This window comes from Cucurbita maxima, unplaced genomic scaffold (genome assembly GCF_002738345.1).
Source record: "Cucurbita maxima cultivar Rimu unplaced genomic scaffold, Cmax_1.0 Cma_Scf00013, whole genome shotgun sequence".
Classification (NCBI taxonomy): Eukaryota; Viridiplantae; Streptophyta; class Magnoliopsida; order Cucurbitales; family Cucurbitaceae; genus Cucurbita; species Cucurbita maxima.
In genome coordinates this window covers 593,556-619,478 of record NW_019272029.1, presented here as the reverse complement: position 1 = coordinate 619,478, position 25,923 = coordinate 593,556, and the positions used below count along the sequence as shown (strand labels likewise).

The 25,923-nt window shown below is 34.3% G+C and overlaps 2 protein-coding genes across 2 annotated transcripts; one reads left to right on the top strand and one right to left on the bottom strand.

The window, feature by feature from the left end:
• Nucleotides 1–1,581: 1,581 nt before the first annotated feature.
• LOC111487927 (myosin-11-like) lies at nt 1,582–21,507 on the top strand. The gene is made up of 26 exons (XM_023135433.1): nt 1,582–1,898; nt 2,387–2,515; nt 2,958–3,101; nt 3,202–3,347; nt 3,417–3,573; nt 6,066–6,124; nt 6,337–6,496; nt 6,587–6,736; nt 6,830–6,966; nt 7,053–7,199; nt 7,308–7,409; nt 7,710–7,767; nt 7,915–8,016; nt 11,053–11,090; nt 13,476–13,602; nt 14,072–14,239; nt 14,354–14,485; nt 14,560–14,669; nt 14,790–14,850; nt 15,542–15,719; nt 15,829–16,037; nt 16,150–16,260; nt 18,060–18,275; nt 19,070–19,209; nt 20,677–20,867; nt 21,012–21,507. The coding sequence occupies exons 1-26, from the start codon at nt 1,896–1,898 to the stop codon at nt 21,053–21,055; spliced, it is 3,219 nt and encodes a 1,072-aa protein (XP_022991201.1). The 5' UTR covers nt 1,582–1,895; the 3' UTR covers nt 21,056–21,507.
• Nucleotides 21,508–22,323: 816 nt separating this feature from the next.
• On the bottom strand, nt 22,324–25,791 carry LOC111487930 (mitochondrial inner membrane protease subunit 2-like). Its single transcript, XM_023135437.1, has 5 exons — nt 25,602–25,791; nt 23,988–24,160; nt 23,564–23,747; nt 22,732–22,838; nt 22,324–22,643 (listed from the first exon to the last, which is right to left on the bottom strand). The coding sequence occupies exons 1-5, from the start codon at nt 25,671–25,673 to the stop codon at nt 22,562–22,564; spliced, it is 618 nt and encodes a 205-aa protein (XP_022991205.1). The 5' UTR covers nt 25,674–25,791; the 3' UTR covers nt 22,324–22,561.
• Between the last annotated feature and the right edge of the window lie 132 nt (nt 25,792–25,923).

Below are 25,923 nucleotides of genomic sequence, written 5' to 3'. Positions count from 1 at the left end.
GTTTTTCCTCTATATAGATATGATTTCAACCTTTTATAGTAGTTTGAAGTTCATCACTTCGTTGAACGTTTTAACGGTAAAATTGCTCTATGGTAATATTGTTATGAATTGTCCTTTTTTTAATATTATTAATTATTAACGATGAGATCTATTATCATTTTTCACATGCTCCCGGAATTTTCAAGTGAAAGGAAGACCAGGATGATCTATAAGGCAATTTCTGAGACCAGGACTAACAAAGAGAATTTTGCCGAGAGGTTGACTTTTATATATATTTTTTTATGCGGTAAATAACTATTAATTTGGATTAAATTGAGGGGTAAAGTTTAATTAAATATTTAAAAAATATATATATTTCATGAGAAAATTGGATAACAAAAACAAATTTTATTACTTAATAAAAGAATTAAAAATTAATATTTTAAAAATTTAGAAATTAAATTTGAGAAATTTAACTTTAAAATAAAATAAATTGAAAAAGTAATTGATTGATTGCAAGAAATCTGCAATGAAAATCTTTCCGGGCCGCGCAAGAAGGCAGCTTTCAGCGTTAACTCAGTGTGAAATCAAAAGACCGAGCCTTCAATGCTTAGAAATTTACAATTCTCCACAAAATTCTCCCAAAGAAATTGCTTCTGAATTTCATACTCCACGAAGAGGCAATGGCATCTCCGCCATTAAAATCGGCCAAGAAATCGGCCTTTCTTCTTCATCACGTTTCTGATTCTACTTCTCCAGCGAATCGAAGAAACCATGCGCGGCGGCGATAAGAAGTCCTGTCTCAAATTTGCCGTCATGGCGGTGCTTCTACTAGTGGTTGCGATCGAGGACGCCGGAATCGCCACGGTGACGGCGAGGCCGATTCGAAACTCCAGCGTTGAGGCACTCCGCCCGCAGTATAGAGCGCCGGTTCCGCCGTCTGGCCGGAATCCTTGCTCTCACTTTAGTTTGCCTAGCGATGGAAGGCATTGCCTGTGATGGATAATTCTTGTTCTTTGAGAGTCTGCGAATCTGTAACCACAACTTCGTTCTTCTCTTCGTAATCGTGTAGATGTATTCTTGTACTTCTCAATCTATTTTTTGTTTCGAGAATGACCTGTTCGTATAATCGTTCATGAAATTGTTCTTCGTTGGTTTAAATCCGTTCCCGTAGTTTCAGATTTTTTTTCCTCTTCCTTTTCTCTTTTGGTTTTTCTTTTACAAATTTATATATACATCTATATAATATATATATATTTGTGTGTATCTATGTACAATATCTTAAAAAAACGAACCGAAAATTGATCAGTTATAACATTCAATCTATGAATTTTTCAAAAATGTAACAAAACAAACAAAATTTTTGGATTTATCAGATTGTTTATGAGTTGTAAAGAGATGTATGATGATGAGATGAGCATGATAAAGAACTTCGTGCCGACCAGTTTTCCATTCTCATTACAATATTATGAAATTAAAATTTTGGGGATTAAGTGATTGCAAATTAAATTTAAATGTTAAAGAAAATTAATATTATAATTATTAGAGAAGGAGGCCAAATAAATAGTATATGAAACCAAATTGGTAACGCAATCCTTTATTTTGGCAATTTTTTCATGCATTTGTGTGTTTCTGGCAATGGAGAGGGGTAGAGCAAAAATAGCCACAAGAACTCCGCCCGAAAATGGCGGAACTGGAGAATTCAAGATTTCTACTGCCACAAACAATGCAACACGAGGACAAAGCTCAAGCACAGGACCTAGAAAGCCAAACTTCTGGGTTTACGCAAGAATTATTTCCCTCCAGCAATTCAAGCTTCTGTAGGACAACTTTTGATCTTCTCATTGCTTTTGCGTACAGAATCATACGCTCATGTTCGCGTAGCTACGTTTCGGACATTCATATTGGGAGTCGGAATGGTATGTAAATTAACGATTCGATCTTCAAATTTTGAGCCATTCCAAGTTACGAACATTTTGGCGGTTTTGTGAAATTGGCGGGAGATATGATTGCGTTCGTTGAGTTTATTAGAAATGTAAAACCCTAATCTGATATGAAACGATTCATTTGATGGTCTGCTGATATTACGAAGCTGTGCTATGTTATTTATTGATAATGGTAGTTTTAGTGATTATGTTATGGCTATTGATGGCGCTCTAGATTATTCCGATATTAAGCGATCAATCCAATGTATGATGCACAAACTTCGAGGTTTTCACATCCTCCTTGAGCTCTAGGCACTGTAAAGCCATGTTGATATATTTTTGTAATTGTGTATCAACTACTGATTGAACTGTAACGTAAGATTGAAAAGTAACTTAGCTCCAAATGCTGGATATAAAAAGCTTTGTTTATCTAATGTATGATCGTGAATTTGAATACTGAGATCATCTATAATTTGCTGCAGGACAATCCTGTGAATATCGTTGTTGGTTCTCACATATGGGTGGGAGATATAGAGTCTGTTTGGATTGATGGACTAGTATTGAACATCATTGGGGAAGATGCTGAGATTCAAACTAGTGATGGGAGGCAGGTAATATGGTTCTATTTAAATGAAAAAAATTAAACAAGAGTTGTATAAGAAATTCAGTTGTCAAGAGGCCTGCACAAAGAAGAGACAAGATAAAGTTACACAAAACATACTAGTGAGCACTAAGTCGTGAAAAATTAAGAAAATGAGGAATATACTCAGAGTCTCTAGTGATTGAACTCCACAAAGAAGCCAAAAAGTGAGTTCTATTACCATCTTAAAAAATGTTTTCTAGGTGTTGAAGGACAAAAAATGCTACCAAATAGAGATTAATCATGAAAATAATGAACTCTCAGACTGTTTCCTTGCCTCACATTTTAGGGTTCTTGAAGTCATTGTTCTCATCGTGTCTATTCCCCCCACCCACCCAAAAAAAAAAAAAAAAAAAACCCTCAGTTTATTTTGATTATGTCTGGAAAAATATTACCCAAGGTTATGTTGGCAGGTGGTTGTAAAAATGTCAAATCTGTATCCAAGGGATGCAGAAGCTCCTGCTACTGGAATTGACGATATGACTAGAATGTCATATTTGAATGAGCCTGGGTTGCTGCATAATTTGGCTATCAGATATGCAATAAATGAAATCTATGTAAGATTATTTATGGGTTTTGATGATTCACCTGGTGAAAAAAACAGATTCATTACACTCCAGCTAGGGATCCAAATAATAATTCCCTGACGTTATACAGACTTATACTGGAAATATTCTTATTGCCATCAACCCATTCCAAAGTATTTCAAATCTGTATGATCCGTGTGTGATGGAGCAGTACAAGGGAGCACCAGTCGGGGAGCTGAAGCCTCATGTTTTTGCAATTGCTGATGTCGCATATAGGTTAGCTTCTTTACTTTGTCCTATTTTTTGTCTCATGGGATGACATAGACTATCATAAACTTGTGGCAGGGCTATGATAACTTATGGGAAAAGCAACTCCATTCTGGTAAGTGGTGAAAGTGGGGCTGGTAAGACTGAAACCACCAAAATGCTTATGTGTTACCTTGCATTTTTGGGCGGCAAGGCTGCATCTGAAGGACGGTCTGTTCAACAACAAGTTTTAGAAGTAAGTTGGATACAAACTCTAGTAAATATAACTATTGTGATACAACGTAATCAACATATACCTCATACATTATTATTCCAGCACCCTATGGTGTCTCTAAGGTGCATGGGATTATCAAATACCATTTCTTTCCATCCCGGAGTACTAACAATATTAGAGGTGGATCTCTATGGTATATATGTAAAATGCAAGATTAAAAATTGGGGATACTTGTGACCCAAAGTGGTATATGGTATATGGTATATGCAAGATTTAGTATTTCATGGAGTTTTTGAGATATAAAGAGCGAGGAATGCACATCATTGATTTGGTTTGTGATAGTGGTATATGCCTATTTTTATTTATTTAAGTGCAAAATACACTTTTGATCTCTGAGGTTTAAGATTGCTGTCATTTAGTTCCCCAAGGTTTCAAAATGGATACCTTTAGTCCTTGAATTTTGGAAAATAGTTATAAATGGTCCCTGAGTTAAATAGACTATTAGCTAACTAATAAAAAAGTGACATGACATCAATGATGTAACTATTTTTAAATGAGCTGCAACTTTATGCTATTTTAAGTTTATGTGACTTCTGTTTTTCTTTTCCTTTCCCCTCCTTCCCCTCTTTTCCCTCCTTTCTTCTGTTGTGAAACTAGAGTTTCTCCTACCTTAAGTCAACAAAGTCATCATTCCAGTTCATCAAAAGCCACATCAAAAATCCAATGTAGTCCCAAAGGAGTCAATTTCCTGGACAACTTTTATGAATTACAACTGAAAACCATCTTTTTGCCACTAAAGTTTCAAGTTCCTTCCCGGGTATGCAAGGAAAGCAATTATCAGAGGAAAGAAAGAGTGAGTAGAATGAGGAAAACAAGGCATGAACTAACCCAGTTGACCAAAATGAAAAAAAAGGAGAAAAAGAGTATCGTGCATTATTTATTAAAAGTTGCCGACTCTGAAACGTTGTTGAGCTGCTCTAGTTCGGGACTTTGACAATTGCTTTGGATCTGGGATGCTGTTACTGATCTGGATCTTAGATCATTAATTTGACCCATTTCTGGCTTTGCTAACTTTGTATAGGATCTCTGCTTTATGTTTCTTGGTTTTTTTTACCTAAACATTTTTTTCTTGTTGTCTGAATTTGTAGTTTTGGAAGAATTAATTTCTTCTCATTTTTATAATGTAAGAGTCAACTCAAGAAAGAAAGTAAAATAATTTGAATTTCTACTTCACTTTTAGAGAGTTTGTATGGCAGATTTGATGGCAATAGGGTGGTTTGGTAGGCAACTTTTTTTAAAAGTAGAGATTGTACGAAGGTCTGTGGTGGTAGCTCAACAGAAGACAGCCTAAATGGTGAGGGGAGGGAGGGTGAGAACATTTGGTTAGGTAGCAACTGCAACATCAGTGGTGGGCACTTGCTTGAGAAGAAGGAGAAGAAGAAGAAAGAAATGAAAAGGATGAAGAGAGAAAGGTAGGGAAAGAGGAAAAGAATAAGGAAAATAAAAATGGCACACATCAACAAAAACTAGTAAAGAATTAATAAAAGTTGTCATATTGTTTAAAAATCATCACTGCTATGTCACTTTTTCGCTAGTCAACTAACGGTCAACTTAACTCAGGAATCATTTAAAGTCATTCTCCTAATCTTATGAACAGAAGTGTCTCTTTTGAAACTTCAGGGACCAAATAAACACCAATTTCAAACCTCAGGGATCAAGAAATGAAAAGGATGAAGAGAGAAAGGTAGGGAAAGAGGAAAAGAATAAGGAAAATAAAAATGGCACACATCAACAAAAACTAGTAAAGAATTAATAAAAGTTGTCATATTGTTTAAAAATCATCACTGCTATGTCACTTTTTCGCTAGTCAACTAACGATCAACTTAACTCAGGAATCATTTAAAGTCATTCTCCTAATCTTATGAACAGAAGTGTCTCTTTTGAAACTTCAGGGACCAAATAAACACCAATTTCAAACCTCAGGGATCAAAACTATATTTTATCATTTATTTAATTATTTTTGTTGTCTATCCACATCTATTTGAGTCCTTATGTAAATGTTATTTAGATATCTCTTGCCTGTGAAAGAAAATTTCAAAATGGCCGATAAGAGCAAGACTGTGTGTTTGAGAACGTTGGAGGACAATTCAAGCTTTCAAAAACTTCCATTACTTTTCCATTATGTAATTGATGAATATAGAATATGAACCAACTTTGGATGTAGGTAGAGCTCTATTAACGAAGATGCCGAGAGCATTCCTGAAAATTTTAATTAAAGCCACGAGAATCTAATGGTAACAGACGGAACTAAGCTTTTGAAAGAAAATGGTTTCAAATGCCTCTTTTCCTTTTTCAAGGGGAGGGTTTTCTTGCAATATTTTCATTTCTTCTCACGGGACTTGATATTTGAACTTTATTTATAAGTTTGCATTGTCTTATGTGGGGACATCTTCTCAAGTTTGGTCATATTTTATTTCTCTCAACTTTCTGAATCCTGTTCCAACATGATGCAGTCAAATCCAGTTCTTGAAGCTTTTGGCAATGCAAAAACAGTTAGAAACAACAATTCAAGGTAAAAAAGTTATCCTTATACTTAAGCTTTGCAGCTAGGGTTTTTCTTAGAAATAATTGAATTGACAATTGCATAAACTGACTTTTTCTGGATGCCCTGCTTCCATTTCCGTGTGCATGTTTACTGTTGATATTAGACACTTCATTTATTCATTTGAACCTTTTCTTGTGCTCGAGTTGCCTATTGATAATTTATTGTATACATTAGCGCAGCCGTTTTGGGAAATTTGTTGAGATCCAATTTGACAAGAAGGGAAGAATATCAGGAGCTGCCATCAGAACTTATCTTCTTGAGAGATCACGAGTTTGCCAAATATCAGACCCTGAGCGCAACTATCATTGCTTTTACCTTCTCTGTGCAGCTCCACCTCAGGTCGGTATCTCTCTCTCCTTTTCCTTTTCCTTTGTTTTTTAATCAGTTTTTTCTTGTCACCTAGTTTTCATCAGTGGATATTTGTTTCAGGAGAGAGAGAGGTATAAGCTGGGAAATCCGAAATCATTTCACTATCTAAATCAATCAAATTGTTATGAGCTGGCTGGTGTGAATGATGCTCATGATTATCTTGCCACAAAGAGAGCCATGGATATTGTTGGAATAGGTGAACAAGAGCAGGTGATACCTTACTCGAGATGTAGCTATTCTTTTGTGCTGTGTCAACTTACTGCTAAATGCCTTCTCTTCCCCTTTCCTCGCTCTTCCTTTCAGGATGCAATTTTCCGAGTTGTGGCTGCAATACTCCATCTTGGTAATGTTGACTTTGCAAAAGGAGAGGAGTCTGATTCATCATTTATAAAAGATGAAGAATCAAAATTTCATCTTCACATGACAGCAGAGCTTCTCATGTGTGACTGGAGCTTTTCTTTTATTCCTTTGTATTTCTCATAATAACCTGGCTCTTTTGCATATTCTGATCCTATAAATATTTCAGGTGTGATCCCAATGCATTAGAAGATGCTCTTTGCAAGCGCATGATGATTACACGGGAGGAAATCATCAAGAGAAGTCTTGATCCGCTTGGTGCAACTGTTAGCAGGGATGGATTAGCCAAGACAATATATTCTCGTTTGTTTGACTGGTAATATTGGTTATCCTAGCATTGTCACGTTTTGAATTCTGATGTATTTCTATGTTTTTTTTCTTACTCCAACAGGAATTATTACAGTCGTTAGTTTATCTTATCCAGGTTGGTAGGTAAAATCAATGTTTCCATCGGGCAAGATCATGGCTCGGAATATCTGATTGGAGTACTTGATATTTATGGTTTTGAAAGCTTTAAAACAAATAGGTGATCCCTCTTGAAAGTTCTCGTTTCTTTACACACACACACACACACACACACACAACTAATTGGTGATGTTTGTAACATAGTCCAACTGGACATAGATTTAGACTCCTATGCTCACAAAACTTGCAAATATAGACATTTATGCCATTTTCATTGAATAAGATAATTTAATCTGTTAGCTAGCTTTTTACTAATTGTGCAGTCATAAAGATCTCTTAAAATTAGAGCAGTTGTTGATTTGGGTTTAGTTATTAATTAACAAGTTATATGTTGATTGTGATTGTCCTTCACTCTCTTCAGTTTTGAGCAATTCTGCATCAATTACACAAATGAAAAGCTGCAGCAACATTTCAACCAGGTATGAGGTCAGTCTCGTTTGAAAACTTTGTCTTTGATCTTGACTTTCATCTTCTTAGTCTTCTTTTTCTTCTTCTTGCCTTTATTATTATTTTTATTATTTTTTTTAAATTTCAATGTCAAACCTGGATGTTGTGATTATATCCAGCACGTATTCAAGATGGAGCAAGAAGAATATGTCAAAGAGGAAATTGATTGGAGCTACATAGAATTTGTTGATAATCAAGATGTCCTTGATCTAATTGAGAAGGTTCAATTTTTTCTTCTTAACTATGCTCTTGGAGTTCAAAGATGCCACTCACAACGTATGCTATTGCTTTCTCCTCATTTAAAAACATACAGAAAGTACTTCTCATCACTCACCTAATTTTCCATATTGATATATGTTACGGAAGAGTGTAGTAAGGGTATTACTTGACGGTTAGGATAGGGCAGACTTATTCTATGGGATCATGTAGTTGAATGAGTTGATAAGAGACTTGACAAGAGTAAATGCTATTTTACTGAAGGAGTTTCACTTCATTCTTACTAGCTTTCCTTCATAGTATTTATTTCTTTTCAAGATTCTTGTGAAGGTAAAAGCCGGCTACTCAGATTGAAAAGCTTATGAAAAACATTCATTACGTGGGTGTAGGTTAGGCTGGTGGCACCCATTTAGTGAATTGGGAGAGTTTGTAAGTCATATCTAAATGTGGATGGGGTATCCTTTATCTTGTTAAATGGAATTTTACATTGCATTTACTGGGAGCAAGTTTTAAGGTAACAAATCTTTGTTGCACCCTATTATTCGTGTTCTAACCTTGGGAGAAAGACCCTAAGAAAAAACCTATCTTTCTTAGGAAACGGCTTTCCAAATTTTGTGCTTCAGACTTGCCAGTGATATGTCATTACATAAAAGAGCAGAAAACAAGATCATATTGACGAGCTTTCACCTTTTGGAATCCAGGAAAATGGCCGAAAAAGAGTCCTTCAAGCAATAAGGACAGATTGGCTCATTCGATAAATCCATTCTTTAAGGACATTCATTCGTTGACATTCCTTTTGTGACAAGGTCCTACCGCTAGTTACTTCTGAATGCAATGCAGAGTGTATAAAGCATCTTTGTGAAGCTTCTCCCTCAACCGAGTAGGGAAAAGAATAACATCCCTTTTTTCTTGCTTTAGTTCAATCCATTCATAAGCTTCTTGATAACATTTGGGAATAGCTGGCTAGGGCGTCTAGTCCTTACCAGACCTCTTTCATACTAGTCATAGACAAAGGACATGGACATGACACAACACAGACACGACAATATGTCAATTTCTAAAAAAGTTGGACAAGGACCACATGAGGACATATTTTATAGAACATGTGTATATATTGATCTATTAATACAACTTTATTGATAAAAAAATGTATATTTGCTATATTACTGAATGGTATATATTGATAAAGCATGTATATTTGCCTATACAAGGAAACAAATAATATCCCCAATTCTACAGCTTTCTTTTCTACAAGATGGAAAATAAGAGAAAGGACATTGGGTATGGTGAGTGCTCGGTAAAGTAATCCAGTGAAATAGTCTATGTCGTCGACTAGTTATTCAATGTATGGAACAAATAATTGGTCATGTGGCATGAAAGCTGAGCTGTACAAATAGACAGTTGAGAAGACAAGGACATACACATTCTTACTTGGGTTTAACAAAAACCCTGATGATGTCAGATGTCGAATTCTTCCCATTAAAAATCACTCCTATAATAAGAGAAGCATTTTCTGGGATACGCAGAGAGAAAAGACGAATATAACTAATGCTATAACTAAAAGGTCGCACAAGGAACTTCAAGGACACCTTGACCTAAGAACTCTCATAAGCGTTTGGATATGCAAACTCCTAATTCACAAATGCTAAAACCCCCAAATCAATTTGATTTCACCCCAAGAAAAAATAAGACACGAATTACCTTGTTAATCAAATATCTCAAGGAAAAAACACTTTTTTGAGATTCGAATCACTCCACAAGCAAGATCGATCATGTCAAGCTGTAATGATTCTAAACATGTAGTCTAAACTACACAAAATTGCAAGGAAACTTAGTCCTTGGCTAAAATAAAGCACGGATGCTCTTTTAACTACATTTTCCAAGTCTCCTTTACAAAGACAACATAAATAGCTTTATATAGCCTCAAAATGAAGACCTTTGACCTTCCATAAGATATTTCAAGAGTTGTAACCTTCCTACTTTATGACCATAGCTAGCCCCTATATAAATGTAACTTTAAATTAAATAAAATCCTTAAAGTATATTAAAGAAACACCATAACTCTAGATTATCATCCACCCAAAATTAGTGATCTTAAAGAATAAATGAAGTTTTTTAATATGGCATGAATTGCTATCATCTTGTGATAATTTGAACAACATTTTTTTCACATCATCTTTGAAGTTTATCTTGCATGATTGATTCCTTGGTCCATATCAAAACTCCTTTGGATGCAAACACAGAATGGGAAAGAGTAAGAATTAGTTCCTTGTATCCCATAAAAAGTTTTCATCATTCACAATAGCTTATTCCTAAGTTTCGAGTAGCTTGTTGCTTTGCCCACTTAAACAGTGAAATGAGTTAGTTGATAGAGGCTTTTTGCATAGTGTTTAGGGGCATGGGGATGGTTGTCAGTGAGGAAGAAAATGGAGTACTTAATGGTGGGAGGGGAAAGAAGGAAGATAGAAAAGAAGTTGTCTAGGAACTGAAGCTTTTGCTCTTGGAGAGGCCAAGGTCATGAATACTCGATGAGTTCTGTTTATCGTTGTTTGAAACTTTTCTGGTGGCTTATTGTTTTTGGAGAAATTTTAGGGATATTTCTCACATTTTCTTCAGCATAGGCTTGTGTGCAAGTGCAATTTATCTCGTTTGGTATTAGAGCATCACTTGTTCTAAGGATGCTCTAAATAACCAAAAAATAATCTAATTCCTGACATATATTTCAATGCAAGCGATTTAATTTCTCCGTTTGATGAGCTATTTGTTAATGATAATTAGATGAATAATGTTGTCCAATGAAGTGTCTTTGGATAACTTTGAATTCTGAAGTTGGAAAATATTTTACTATGACCTGTAATTACAGAACATGCGTGCATTTCTTTCTTGGATTATAACTGATTAGATTGGAAGGCCAATAGCTTTTTGTCCAGGAATTTAAATATTACGATTGATATCTTTAATTATGAACATGGTTTACTGATTTAGCTTATTTTCTCAGTATCCCTCTCTGGCATAGCCTCTAATTCTTTGTGCCTTTGCAGAAACCAGGTGGAATCATTGCTCTTCTTGATGAAGCTTGGTATGCTCATTCTTTTACCGTAAACTTGCTAACATTTCCTTTCCCCAGCCATAAGACAAGTTGCACATTTGATCAACACGTAGAGTTGCTCATGAATTCATAATTTTTTATGGCTAGAAATTGATCTGGTTAGACCTAAGTTAAGCCAAAGTGTCTTAGTTTCCACTTGCAATCTTTCTAGTAAACTAGTTGTGTTTCCAAATGCTATTGAGTTTCTTTAGGCAGAAAAGAAATCGTTTGTTTGAAAATTTACTTGAATCTACATACTAAAATGACAATTGTCTAATCTAGGAAATGATGTTAGTTAGGAAAGGGGGTCTATTATCCTTAGAGAGTCAAGGAAACAAAGAGTAAATGAAAGAATTTTATTTTATTTGGAATAATCTTCGTTCCTTTTACTAGAAAGCAACACCTCCCTTCAATATACACAAGAGTTGGCAACAGAAAATACCAACCAGCTGGCAGCCAAAGAAATAAAATGAAAAAGGGAAACTACAATGTATCCCTTAATACCTCCTCTCAAGCTGATGTAGATCAACAACATTTAGCTTGGACCTAATGTTGGGAAAGGAGAGAGTTAATAATGGCTTGGTAAAATGTCAGCTACCTGAGCTGAGGCTGTGAGATGTTGAAGGAAAAAGTTTGCACTAAGATGGACAGCAGCAATGGTATACACCAAAGAGTGGGAATAGATGGAGAAGACACATGAAATTCATGAAAGAGAAACTTGATCCACAATATCTCAGTGGCATCATTAGCAAGACAATGAAACTCCACTTAGAACTCAGTCTAGAAATTATTTGCTGCTTCTTTGCACCCCATGGGATTAAATTCCCGCCAAGAGAGACAATGTCCAAGAAGTGGATTTCCTCCTGAACCTTGGTTTTGATTCCTCGGGTTATCAGACTTCATGTTAGGCTTGAGGGTTGTTAAATGGATAGAAGGAAGAGTCGAATCAGAGTGAGTGGAATGACTCTCAATTTGAACCTCAGTGGTAACAGAAGAGAATAAACTTCTTGGATGAGTTTAGAATTCAATTTAGCAGCAAGAGAGTATATAATCAACTCTTGTTCACTACCTAAACAAGAGAGTATGTAAGGAACATGGTCGGAGTTAGAAATTTCATAACTAACTGCAGAAATGGATCTAATAATAGTCTTTACCATAGCCAAGTAATCTTTCATTGACATACCTACTTCTTGAGGTTTTGGAGGTGCGACTTATATTGCATTACTTTGGTCACGTTTCTTGCAACATAGGTCAAAGCAAGAGCGTCCTAGATTTTTCTGGCAGATGTGCTGTCAAACATTTGAGTCTCGATGTCTTCATCAGAGGACTGATTAGCCAAGAGGAGAGGAGCTTATCCTGTTAAATCCATTTGGAGTATAATTGAGTATCGGGGGTTTTCTTTATCTGAAGGATCCCTGGGTAAGAATTCATCAGGGATCTTGGTATCATTTTTAATATGATCATCCAAACCGTGCACGGTTCAATTGCTAACTGAACTTTAAATTTCCTGGTGAGGTAATTGGAATTTGTGAGTTTAAGAATTGAAAGATTATTGTTGGCGTTTGGGGATCTGGAGAAAGAAGACCCCATTATTTTCAACAGAAGAAGAGGTTGCCATGGATCGATGGTTGTTTGACCTTAACTTCTGATACCATCTTAGAGAATCAAAGAAACAGAAAGTAAATGAAAGAAGAAATTTTATTTTGGATCATCTTCATTCCTTTTACAAGAAAGCAACACATCCCTTAAATATACACACGAGGTGGCAACCTAAAATAAGAACCAGCTGGCAGCCAAAGAAATAAAACAAGAGAACAGAGAATTTAAGAGGCAGTTACAGAACTATCCCTTAATACATAGTAATAAATGTTCAAGGTGGAATTAAGGCAATAACCCTGGCTAATTTATTATAGCATAAAAAAAATTGTGATAAAATATGATGGTTGGAACTAAGTAAGAATAGAAGGCTGCAAATTCTTCCAGCTGTTTTTTACCCCTTAATAAGTATGGGGAAACGTACCTGCTAGCTTCACCACTCAACCCTTCAAAACTTTGGCTAAATCCCTTGTACAATGGTTATAAGAAATCCTTCCTCATAGTGCCTTACAAATTCATTTATCTCATGCAAAACATATTTATATTAGATCTCACAATCAATGAGCTTGATCCCTAAGTATTTGTTAATCTATTGTGATAGAAGATTAACGATTGGATTACTTTTTTTTTTTTTTTAATAATTCTTTAATCTCTAATCAATATTGTAAAGATCTTGTTGCATAGATGCCTTCTCTTAGATCTGAGGCTTGTTTTTGTTATTTGATTAAAATTTTCTTTTTTCCCATTTGACCTAATTATTTTTATCATTTTTATTAACAGCATGTTCCCAAAATCAAATCATGAAACATTTTCACAAAAGCTATATCAGACTTTCAAAAATCATAAACGCTTCACCAAGCCAAAATTGGCTCGCTCAGATTTTACGATTGTTCATTATGCTGGAGATGTGGGTTTGTCTTTCTTTTATAATATGGTTAAATTACAAGTTTAGTACCTAAACTTTCATGATTATGCCGAATAAGTACCTAGACTTTAAAAAGTATTTAATAGGTTTTTGAACTTTCAATTTTATATCTAATAGATTGAACTGTAAATTTGTCTAACATGTTCTTAAACTTCAAATTTTATATCTGATAAGTCCTAAACCTATTTGAAATTTTTTTAAATTCCCAAACCTAATTTTGTGAACTTTAAAAGATTTCTTAAGAGTTAGAGACTATGAAATACAAATTAAAAAATTTATGGACCGATTAGGTACTTTTAAAGTTCAAAAACCTATTAGACATAAAATTGAAAGTTTACGGCCTCTTTTTAAAGTCTAAGGACCTATTAGAGACAATCTTAAAAGTTCTTAGACTAAAATTGTAATTTAATCTTCGGTTATTTAGAAATAAGAAAGTTATTCACCTTTTCAGGTACTATACCAGTCAGATCATTTTCTAGACAAAAATAAAGATTATGTGGTCGCTGAACATCAAGATTTGTTAATTGCTTCAAAATGTTCTTTTGTATCTGGCCTTTTCCCTCCTCCTGAGGAGGCGACCAAATCATCAAAGTTTTCTTCAATTGGCTCTCGTTTTAAGGTATTATAGGTCATGGACTTGCATATACTTTTGAATGATTTTCAGAAAATGTCATTGTAGACTGCACAAAGGAAAACTACAATAATTATGCTTGTTTGACCCATTTTTCTACAGTTACAACTACAGCAGTTGATGGAAACATTAAATTCGACCGAACCCCATTATATAAGATGCGTGAAGCCCAATACTGTCCTACAACCTGCCATATTTGAGAATGCTACTGTTATGCAACAATTACGTCATGGAGTAAGTTCTAAAACAAGTGTTTTTGTCAAACCTAAAATTAACATTAATTGGATTGGACACTGTCATTTGTGCAGGGTGTTTTGGAGGCTGTTAGAATTAAATGTGCAGGATACCCTACTCATAGAACATTTTCCGAATTTTTATCTCGATTTGGAATTCTTGCACCCGAGGTATTGGAAGGGGAGTAAGTATTTTTCCTTGTTTATACTTTGAAGTAGAATATAAATGGATATCACATTCTGCAATTTCTGAAATCTTCCCTTTTGGAGTATTTTAACGTTTCCTTGCTAATGTTTATGAGCAGCTACGAAGAGATGGTAGCATGCAGGAAGATTCTAGAGAAGACAGGGCTTGAAGGTTATCTGGTAAATGAAGCCATACTCTTGCCTTTTAAGAGTGTCGATGTCTGTTATCTCTAAACTTTATATCTTCAGTCTTCAAGGAATTGCCTCAAATCTTTCGCTTGAGTAAAATTAACATATCAATGAGCGCTCATAGTTACATAAAAACCGTGGAATACCTTGGATCTGATATCAGCCTTCTGCCAGCAGGATGAGAAAACTGGAAAATCTTGAATAAAAGATAAGGCATTTGATGTTCGATAACCATGATTAAAATTGTGGCTAATCTGATTGTGCTGATGTATATAGATCTTACACTTAAAATTGAAGCCGTACTTGTCAAAATGCCCAAGTATACTGTCAATTAGACTCGTTAAGTAACCTAATCTTCTATGAAAGATAGGTACTATCTCAAGTATAGAAGGTATTCTCGGAAACAAGGAAGTTGGGTGTCCTATCTCATATAAAGCATATAAGAGAATACACGTGCATGTGGTTATATCACAACGTCAAGTAAACAGATATAATACTTTTAGATCAGGAAAGGAAATAATTATTCATGAGTAGAAAAATAAAAATCACAGCTTTCAATCATGCTTTAACGCTAGTTCAATAAATGTATCCAACTTATTATAACTGTCTGATATATGGAGATTGTACATTTGATGGGTGCTCCTGGTCGAAAGTTCCTGGAATTAATCACATATTTTTGCAGATAGGGAAATCAAAACTTTTCCTAAGAGGTAGTCTGATGGCCGAACTAGATGCACAAAGAACAAGAGTATATAGTGCAGCTGCCACAGTTATACAGAAGCATATCAAATCTCGAATTGAACGTAAAAAGTACATTCGTATGCGAAGAAGTTGCACTTGTCTACAGTCATATTGGAGAGGTGACCCTCCCAAATAAGTAAATAAAGTGCCGGAAATGCATAATGGTTCCTGTTTCCTTTTCTTTTATAAGTTCAGGGGCATATATTACCTTATTATTTTACCATCTAGGTGTTCTTGCTCGAGAGTCATATGAAAGTAAGAGAAGAGAATCAGCTGCCCTCAAAATTCAAAGGAATAGTCTTGCATATATTGCCAGGAGCATCCATATTAAAACAAGGCTCGCTGTAGTTGTTCTTCAGGCTGGTATACGAGCAATGGTTGCTCGGAGTGAATACAGATGTAGGAGGCAGGTTAACACTGCTGCAATAGTTATTCAAGTACGTTCATGGATGTTTACACAACTGGATCAGTGCTTCATTGCGCTTATCATTTTGATATCTCTGAGGTCTGATTTCTTAAGTAATCTTTTCCTTTTTCTTTCAAGTCCAGTCTCATTGGCGTCAGTATTTGAAGTCTAAGATGGTTAGAAATCCATCAACCGGTTCACAATGCGGATTGAACTCAAGAACTGCTGGTGAAGGTCTTAAGAAGCAAAGGATGGTAGGTAGCATTTACCTTATAGGTATATTTACTGTCCTCTTTTCACTGTGGATATTTTAAAGACGTCCAGAATTGCTCTTTTGCTTAATATTTCAGTTAACAACTAGATCATACCAGAAGCGTACTGCTTTTTAAAATAATTTTTAAGTAACTTGTATAAAACTAATGTTATTAATGTCTTAGTAAATAACGTATTCATTATTAAATTTGAAAAAAGAATTATTCTAGAATTTTATCTTTTCATAACATATTAAGTATAAACTTTTATATTTTTATTTAAAAAAACTTCAAGTAATAAATGAAATCAAGAGAGAAATTTATTTAGTCTAGATAAAGTTACATTAAACTTTCTATAAACAATGTTCTCTTACCATTTTGTTGCAAGAGTAATTGTATTACTTGTTGCAAAAATAATTTGTATTACTCTCCTTTCTTGTTGTTCATTAGAGAAGTACATAGATCTATTTATAATAAAGAAAAGATAACTAATCCTATATGGGATAGGAAATAGAAAAGAAAAGTTAACTAATCCTCTAGGGAAAAGGAAACAGAAAAGAAAAGTTAACTAATTCGGTAAGGAATAGGAAATAATGCAGACAACAACAAAAATTAGGTTAATTCCCTTATTAATGAGGTTAAGCCAATATTCCTCTAATTAAGGATATTCCTTTGACCCTCCCCTCAAGTTGAGTAATAGGTATCATTCATTCTCGGTCTGGATACTAACTCATGAAACAGTAAGTTGTGAAGTTCTTTTGTTAGAACTTGTTAGTTGAAGCCATGAAAACACATAACTCATGCAATCTCAGCTATGTAATTAAGTATATTCCTTTGACACATTTACTATGCTATTGTTCTATATTTATATTGCATTATCTTTTAAACCCTAGAAAAATTTAAAAGTTGATAACAAATATGTTATGCAGCTCAATGGTAGAACAGGCATTAATGAGAAGCAAGTCTTGACTTTGAAGAGAGTTATAACTGACTTCATAGGAACTAGAAATGTCTTCCCTTTTAGAATAGCATGTGGTTATGGCAGGGGAACACTGTAATCGTTCCACCTTGGAGTGTCAAACAAATTTTTTGAACTGAAAAGGCACAGAACAATTGTCCCTTATCAAAAAAAAAAAAAAAAAAAAAAAAAAAAAAAAAAAAAAAAAAAAAAAAAAAAANTTCCTTTGACCCTCCCCTCAAGTTGAGTAATAGGTATCATTCATTCTCGGTCTGGATACTAACTCATGAAACAGTAAGTTGTGAAGTTCTTTTGTTAGAACTTGTTAGTTGAAGCCATGAAAACACATAACTCATGCAATCTCAGCTATGTAATTAAGTATATTCCTTTGACACATTTACTATGCTATTGTTCTATATTTATATTGCATTATCTTTTAAACCCTAGAAAAATTTAAAAGTTGATAACAAATATGTTATGCAGCTCAATGGTAGAACAGGCATTAATGAGAAGCAAGTCTTGACTTTGAAGAGAGTTATAACTGACTTCATAGGAACTAGAAATGTCTTCCCTTTTAGAATAGCATGTGGTTATGGCAGGGGAACACTGTAATCGTTCCACCTTGGAGTGTCAAACAAATTTTTTGAACTGAAAAGGCACAGAACAATTGTCCCTTATCAAAAAAAAAAAAAAAAAAAAAACACAGAACAACATTGGCTTTCATGTTGTAGTTTTTAACTTGATGGAGCATATTGTGTTTTTGTGGTAATAAACAGACAAACAAGTGAATCTAATCTAGAAATACCTTTTTTCTTACACAATAATTCAAAAACGATGATTACAGGCTGACTCGGAAGAAACAGAGGAGGGTCTTACCTTGCCTGCGTTGCTCAACAGCGGGACAGATGCCATTGATGAAACAATTGAAATGATTGCCAAGGAAAACCGTGTTTCTCCAAAAGAAATAGAAGAAGCATACTTTATTATTAAAGAGCCCGGTAGTTCAGTTGAAGAAGCAGAAACTATGGTCACTCTCAGAGCAGAAGTGGCTAATCTAAAGGTAACTCTAATTCAACCAACATTGATTGGTATTATATTTCTTTCATTCCTCCGGTCTGTGTTTCTAGGAGCTTTAGTTTTTTCTTTATGTGACATCTCGGACATGCTAGAGAGATAAACAAAGATTAAATATCACGTTAGCATGTAAATTAGCGAATTAGGTTGGTTGGTTAGTTTTGAACTTTGGAAAATTAAATTTTCTAGCTAGAGGGAGACCAACGGTTGTCAATAGAGAAGGAACAACAAAATTTTCTAACTGGCTTGATTCAAGTTTTAAGTCATCTGGTGCTGTCCACGTCTTTCATTATGTTAGAACTCAGAAGCAATGTAGGCAGAGAATTCGTTGACTCCTGAGATGGAAGAGAATGAAATGGTAGTAGATGAAGGATTTATCTCGAGAAAGATGGATTCAAGTATACAAGTGCTGTCATGGAACTTTATATATGTGAGATGTGTGAAATGTCACGTAGATTGTGAAAGACTGCTAACATGAAAATAGTTCAACAGAAATTTGAGGTTAGAGGCTCAAGTATAAGTTGTGAAAGAACGTGAGTGCCAGATTTGATAATATATTCATTTTTTTATTAGATCACTGCAATAGAGATGTCTAATGTGACTGCATCTAGATATGCAATGGAGTTATAATTTATTTTGGAAGCTGAAAGAAATTAATGCTTATTGCTAATATGTTAGTCTTTTTTATGAAGAATATCTTTTGTTTTATTACAAGTTTTAGTTTCTAGCTCCTCGAATTCGAAAATGACTAAAGGTGGCAGAACACATTTACGCAAACAGGCCATGTTGCAGGCTGAAAGACAAAGAGCTAATGAGTATGAAAGGAAGTATATTGCAACGCTGAAAGTAAATGCAGAAGGATGTAGAAGACTAAAAGAAAACGAGAGGATGGTGCGTCAACTTCAGGACTGCATAAGCAGGTATTACTATCATTTTTCCTCTTAATTGCGTACGGTATTTTCACCTTGATATTGAATTTAGTGTGGAAAATGGTGTTACAATATATCATTTTGTCGATGAGAACATGTACGGTAGTAAATTTTGCTTAAAAATAGGAAGGTTGATGTTCATCGGATCAGACATGACTGTTTCTTTTCCTGCTTCCTGGGAATTTTCCAACCAATATTTGTAGAAGACATTGCTAAAATTAGGAAATATTTTCTCTCATATCGCTACTTATGGATTTCATATTGTTTTCTTCTTTTCCCTTTTATAATTTAGAACTGTGTTATCAGTTTCACATTGATGGAATTGAGATTGTGATTGCATTCAAAGATGATCACCAGATCCTCACTTCTAGTAAGATAGAATCAGCCAAAACATCCCAATTTTTCCTTTTGAAGTCCTAGCTTAATGTTAACAAGCCGGATTTTTCAGCATGAATTATTACAGGGTTCTTAATTTAATTTTATTATTATTTAAGAAACAAAGCTTTTGAGATAAACAAAGCAACATGCCAAAAAAAAAAAAAAAAAAAAAAAAAAAAAAAAAAAAAAAAAAAAAAAAAAAAAAAAAAAAAAAAAAAAAAAAAAAAAAAAAAAAAAGAAAAAAAAAAAGGAAAGAAAGCCCAGAGACAAGGGCATGTTACAAACCTAAAAAACCCAACTATAGAAAAAAGACTCCAATCCAATATAATAAAACCTAGCTCATAATTATGACTAGGTCATGTGACCGACGTCCACTGGGAGCTATTAAAACTAACAATCTCCCAGACCTCTTCACTCGATCGCTCCATCTCTTTAAAGATGTTTTTGTTCCTCTCAATCCAAATTCCCAACAAAACAACAATGAAGTTGAAATGCCACAAAACTTAACCCTTCTCTTTAAACGAACTCAGAAACATCTCCTCCACTATTGAGAAACAATTTCTACTCTGGGCCAAACATGAACCGAACGAGATCATTCACCAACTTCAAAGGGATTGAGCAAACTAGCAACCTCTGTGGTCAAGGCCTCCCTCCTACTGCCTACAAAGAATGTACAATTACGGTACAAACACAAGGGAAGAGTTTCTTTGAACAAGAACTATGGTATTGTCTCTCCCATGTTAAACTTACCACATGAAAAATTTGACCTTAGAGTGGAGAAAGTGAAGGCTGCTCAAGGTGGAGAAGGGTTATAATATGAATGGAAAAAAAGCTGCAAGAGAAACCTGTGGATGGTCCTATCCTCCGACTTATTCCCCTGTGGTCCTCATGCTGTAGAATTCGTCCATTCTGCTATCAGGCTGATAAATATAGTGGATTACAATTGTGGGGAATACCATGGCATGTCTTGGAAAAAGTTAAATGAGCTGCTGATTTGACTGACACTGTACAACGATGGTAACATCTAATATCTACTTGCACGCTATTTTGATAATATGAATCTGATTGTGTGTGTGACAGGATGATACATGGCATGTCAAACCAAATCACGGAGATGAAAATGATCATGTGTACTCCTCCTAGGCCAGATGCATCTAGTTCTATTCCAAACAGGGTTCCGACGGATGCCACATCTAGTTGCTCTTATTCATCGTCAGAAGACTTCACCTTTCCTGTTCCAAGTTCGTCCATGCCAACTTTCTCTTCATTTGGTACCAACACTATAAATTTTCATGGTGTTTGTATGGATAAAAGTAACAAAAAAAAAAAATTGTAGACATACTTGCTTAACTCTTGTTCCTCTTTTTAGGAGCAAAGGTTCTCATTGCTAACAGTGTTCCATTTTCCCTTTGCAGGATCTAACAATGACAGGGAAGGGGGATTCTCTGACTACTTCTAATGCGACCTCCTGTACATTTCTTCTTCCCTCCAAATACATTTACTACATATTACTCCAAATATAATTAGGAAAGTTGTCATAGAATTCCTCAGTTTTCAAAAGCATTTTTAGCATAGCTCCTGCATTAAAAGGAACAAGGAATAGTAGATAACTTAACTGCACAGAGATTCAACTACCAAAACCCTTTTGACCTTTTATATACGCACACTTAAATGCTTAGAAACAATCATTAGTATTCTATATTTATAATCAGTTTCACTAATTTCATTCTTCATGGTACTGTATATTATTCTGACAATAGACAATTTGTTTGGAAATTGCTGAATTTTGAAGAGTACTCACACCATTGTAAAACAGTATTTTCACCACTTTAGAGTTTATTGTAGGTTTCACATGTACGTTGAATTTTGTTGTACTGAAATTATTAATAGTATCGAGTTCTCTTAACACCATACTTATGTTTATATTAATCGTGTGTAAGATCGTGTAATGGATGAATGACCAACTCATTATAATGAGTTCAATTTTAGTGTTACTTTTGCACTTGTTTTATATTCTAGCTTTTTCATAGTGATGACATAATGTATCTCTTCAAACTGCATCAGTTATTAAACTTGGGATAACTTTTTTGTTCTTCCTTTTCCTCTTATGCTCATGTATTAGAATTCCTCTTGGGATAACTTTCATATTAGAATTCATCAACATTTTTAATTCTTAAAACAATAACAAAGTAAGTTAAATAGATTGAGACACGTGTCATAGATGAAGAGGTTAAATGCTTGACTAATTTCATCCTGCTTTATTATTAAACTCAGGAAAAATAATCCATGATGTATACAGTCTTAGATCCATTCAAAGTAGTTGAATTTTTAACTTTCACCATAAAAAAGGGCAACAAACAAGAAATCTTTGAGTGCATACTTGCGGTAAGAAATCAAGTCAATACGATACTCTTCGCCTATCGCCTATCGAAAGATAGTAGGTATGTGACATACTAGATACAACTCTAAAAGTCAATCTATACTTGTAATTTAAACTTTTTTTTAGAATAAGAAAAACTCTATTACCTCAAGGTTGTAACAAACAACATAGACAAAAATCAACACACTTCATCTTGATTGAAATTTTTACTGTATAGATTAAACCATTATAAACTGTTATATACTTTCAATTTCATCAAACTACATCTTAAATTTTAAATGTTGCGATTTTATGAACTTTTATAGTACTAAACTTTCAATAAATATTGCAATTTTAACCATAAAGTATTATAGTACCAAACCGGCAAGTAGATCAGTAATCATCTTATTGCTTTTTTCAGAAAGACAGAAGTACACCTGAATATAGGGAAAATCTGATGGATGTTTATCGACCATTTTCATGCTTTAGTAAGCATGCAACTCAATATCCCCAAAATCCATTGAAAATTTTGGGTTTCATCTGCAAGGAAAAATTGGCAAAAGATATTGATTACATACAAAGTCCAAATCAAGATAAAACTCTCTTTCAGGCCTTGTGATTTTTCGCCATCTCATCGACATCCAGTTCGATTTCCAGTATTGGTGAATCCTTTTTCATGCTAAAATCACTAGTAAAAACAAACACAACTCAGTTAGTCCCAAGAACATTTTTTTTTTTTTTTTAAAGAGCAGAATACACAGTGAATAGTAGCTAACCTATTCTGCACTGGGCCATGGTCGACAGCGGTTCGTAGGCAATATATGGCTCTGCCTACAATGTTTGACATCGTAACTGGACCAAATGTTCGACTGTCGTACGCCTCCTTATAAATGAGAGGGAAGGGGGGAAATTTAGTTTTGTGATGAAGATTACAACACTTATCAAATCATTACACAACACAGCAAAGAGAACCATAGAATGCATGTTCAATTTGAACCAAATTTTGACGAATTTGTCTTTAACAAATAAGCCTTCTGGTTGGGAAATAACAAACAAGAGATAGAGCAATACAATTTTTGCCTTCCTAAACCACTTATGTGATGCATTTGCATTTATGCATTCCTATATTTCAGGCACCTAGAAACTGCAGTTCAAAACTATCTTTTATACGTTTCTTCTTTTCCAAAAAATAACAGTTTTTTTCCATAGAACATGGTCCAAAAATTATTCCAAATGTATGATCAATACTTCTATAAATTCAAAATGACGAGTGTTTTTTTTTATTTTCTATGCAAAGTTCATAAAACTAAAATGGAATGTTTGGAAGTTTACACACACACACACAAAAAAAAAACCTCCAAATAGTTTTCGGCAATAATATGAAAGGACACAACAAAAAGGGGCTAAAATTACAATAGACCCAAAAAACGTGATTGAAAATTAACAATACGAGCAAAGTTTAATAAATATTTATAGCATGAAGTGAAAAGATAATCGAAAGGGTATGGACCTAGAGAAAAAAGATACCACCATCATAGAGAGACCAATATAAATGCTGAGGAAAAAACTATCTACAGCAGAATTATGGTGATCGTCATTGTATTATACCTTCGGCTTCAACTCCTCATTATCTGCCAACAACCAGCACTGGTCCTTCTCAAGTACGAAAGGCTTATCTTTTTCATCTGTAGACAGCATTTCATACCCTTCAACTGCAGCCAATCTTCTCACAAGATAGTTTTCTGGTTTTTCTGGCTCCTTCACCACCACGACATCCCCAACAAAAACACTCCTGTGAAACAAATATCTCTGCCATTAAAGAAGAGAGTTGGTAAAAAGTACAAGCTAAGAAAATCTAGAATTGAAGTAGGATCCTACCTAAATTACAGGTTATAAGGAGCATATGAACTATTCAATGACTAAATTCCAATTTCTACTCCGAAACGCATAAACAGTTCTCTCTAGAATAGGAAACTGTTCTTGCAGCAAAAGAGAATATATATTTTTATACTAAGAGGAAGACAAAGTTTACGTTGGATCTGCAGCAGGTAATTTGCGTATGAGAAGCGTTCCCCCTGCCACACCTACAGTTGGGGCCATCTCCTCTCCCTTAATCCAATGGAGGTATGTGAGCTTTCCCTGAAGTAAATTCTTCCAAACGGCATCACCTACTTCTTTGTCAGTAATTTGACCTCCTTTATAGTTCTGCATCAGAGTAAAGATTCTTCTTGTAATTGTTTATATAAAATAGTTGAAAGGTTGAAATGGCTTCTTAGAGTTCAAAAGTTTCCTATCTAACAACCAAAAATGAAACCGAAAAATAACTACAAGAAAATCCAGAAGAGATAGAAGATGCATGAAGGAGTGGAGAGATAAATCATTTTAATATTTCTTATAAGAATAGAGAAAAAAAAAAATCAGAAGATCTAAGATGGTCCATCAAGTACGATATGAATTTTTGGGAACTGGCATTAGCTATGCACCATTTGCTTTTCCTGGCAGACGGTTTAAGTGTCAAGTTCCAGCAGCTTACACACATTCAACATAGAAATTCCTGGCCAGCTTAAACTTCTCAAACATTAGAACTATATCTCTAAAAGAAGCTAAAAAGAACACTCATTCAGAAAAAGAAAAAAATAAAAGAAAAATAATTTTTTTTAAAAAAGGAGATTAATTAAAGAAAAACATATATATAGAGGACTACAACAGAAGGCCAAGAAACCAAGTATATGAAGAAAACTCGGAAGAATTATTCTTTTCATTTGAAATACTCATCTAATTTTCCAAGCAGTAATTTTATTAAAAAGAAATAGATAAATTATGTTTTCTTCTGAAAAAGAGCCTAGCAGCAATATAGAGATGATGCCCCTTGAGAAATATTCAAAATCTAGCCGAAAACACAATTAAAACTTCATCCCAAACCTCCCTCAAGAAAGGGCAGTGAATATATATATAGCCTATGAAATGAACACCAACATGGAGAGACGGTAAACATGAGAAAGCTGCAACTAACAAAAAATTAAACATTCTTTAGATATCATGTGAAAGAATTTAACCTATGAGTATTTTAAATTCATATAGGGCTTTAATCTTTTGTTTTTAAATGCCCTTGCTAATTTGCCCGCCCCCGACAGGTAAATGGTAAATGACAACATGAGTTAATCATAAATCAAACCGACAAACCAAGAATTAACATTGAAGAAGTGGCCATTCAAGAAACAGTTAAACAAACAGCATTCTACTAATTCTTCAGTAAAGAATGCCGAATTGTAATAATGCACCAATCAACTTAATTTTTTTTAGTAAAGATAAACATCAATTGTAACAGAAAATCGACAGTCAATAACTCATAAACAATGAACAAAACCAGAAGATTCATTAGTGATCGAAAACCAAAACAATAAAATCAAGAAATGCGAATTGATATTCCAAGAACGCACATCTAAAACTTCAAAAACGAAAATTCCTAAGCCCGACGACAAACAACAGTACAAGAAATGTGATTATTCTAAAGAAATTCCAATAATGTTCGAATAATCAAAAAAAACTAACAACTTATGAAGCCGAAACACAGTAATTCAACAAAAACCATAAAAAAAAAAAAAATAAAATTGAAGAATAGGGTTAGAGAGAGAAAGTGAAAGACCTTCCAACTGAGAGAGACGGAGTACTCGAGCTTGTGGGCGATGTAGCGGAACCAGGTAGAGAGGGAAGCCATTTCAAGAAGATAATTTGCAGGTGGATGAATGTCTTGGCGAAGCTTGATGCATACCTGATCCTAAAACCCAAAAAAATCAAAATCTGCCAAGTTCATTAAACCCTTTACTCAATACATGGATTTTCCCCCTTTTTAATATTAATTAATAAAAATAAAATAACACTGACAAAATATTTTATCTTCAATTATAAATTTAATCTAATTCTTTAATATTTTTAAAATTACCGAATTTATTAAATACCAAATTATT

Coding starts and splice junctions, on each gene's coding strand:
- LOC111487927 (XM_023135433.1), top strand. Junction 6,497..6,586: donor TCTGTGCAGCTCCACCTCAG/GTCGGTATCTCT, acceptor TATTTGTTTCAG/GAGAGAGAGAGGTATAAGCT. Junction 15,720..15,828: donor TCTACAGTCATATTGGAGAG/GTGACCCTCCCA, acceptor TTTACCATCTAG/GTGTTCTTGCTCGAGAGTCA.
- LOC111487930 (XM_023135437.1), bottom strand. CDS start 25,673: ATGGCTTCCCTCTCTACCTGGTTCCGCTACATCGCCCACAAGCTCGAG. Junction 24,161..25,601: donor CCGTCTCTCTCAGTTGGAAG/GTCTTTCACTTT, acceptor ACTCTGATGCAG/AACTATAAAGGAGGTCAAAT. Junction 22,644..22,731: donor CATGGCCCAGTGCAGAATAG/GTTAGCTACTAT, acceptor TGTTTTTACTAG/TGATTTTAGCATGAAAAAGG.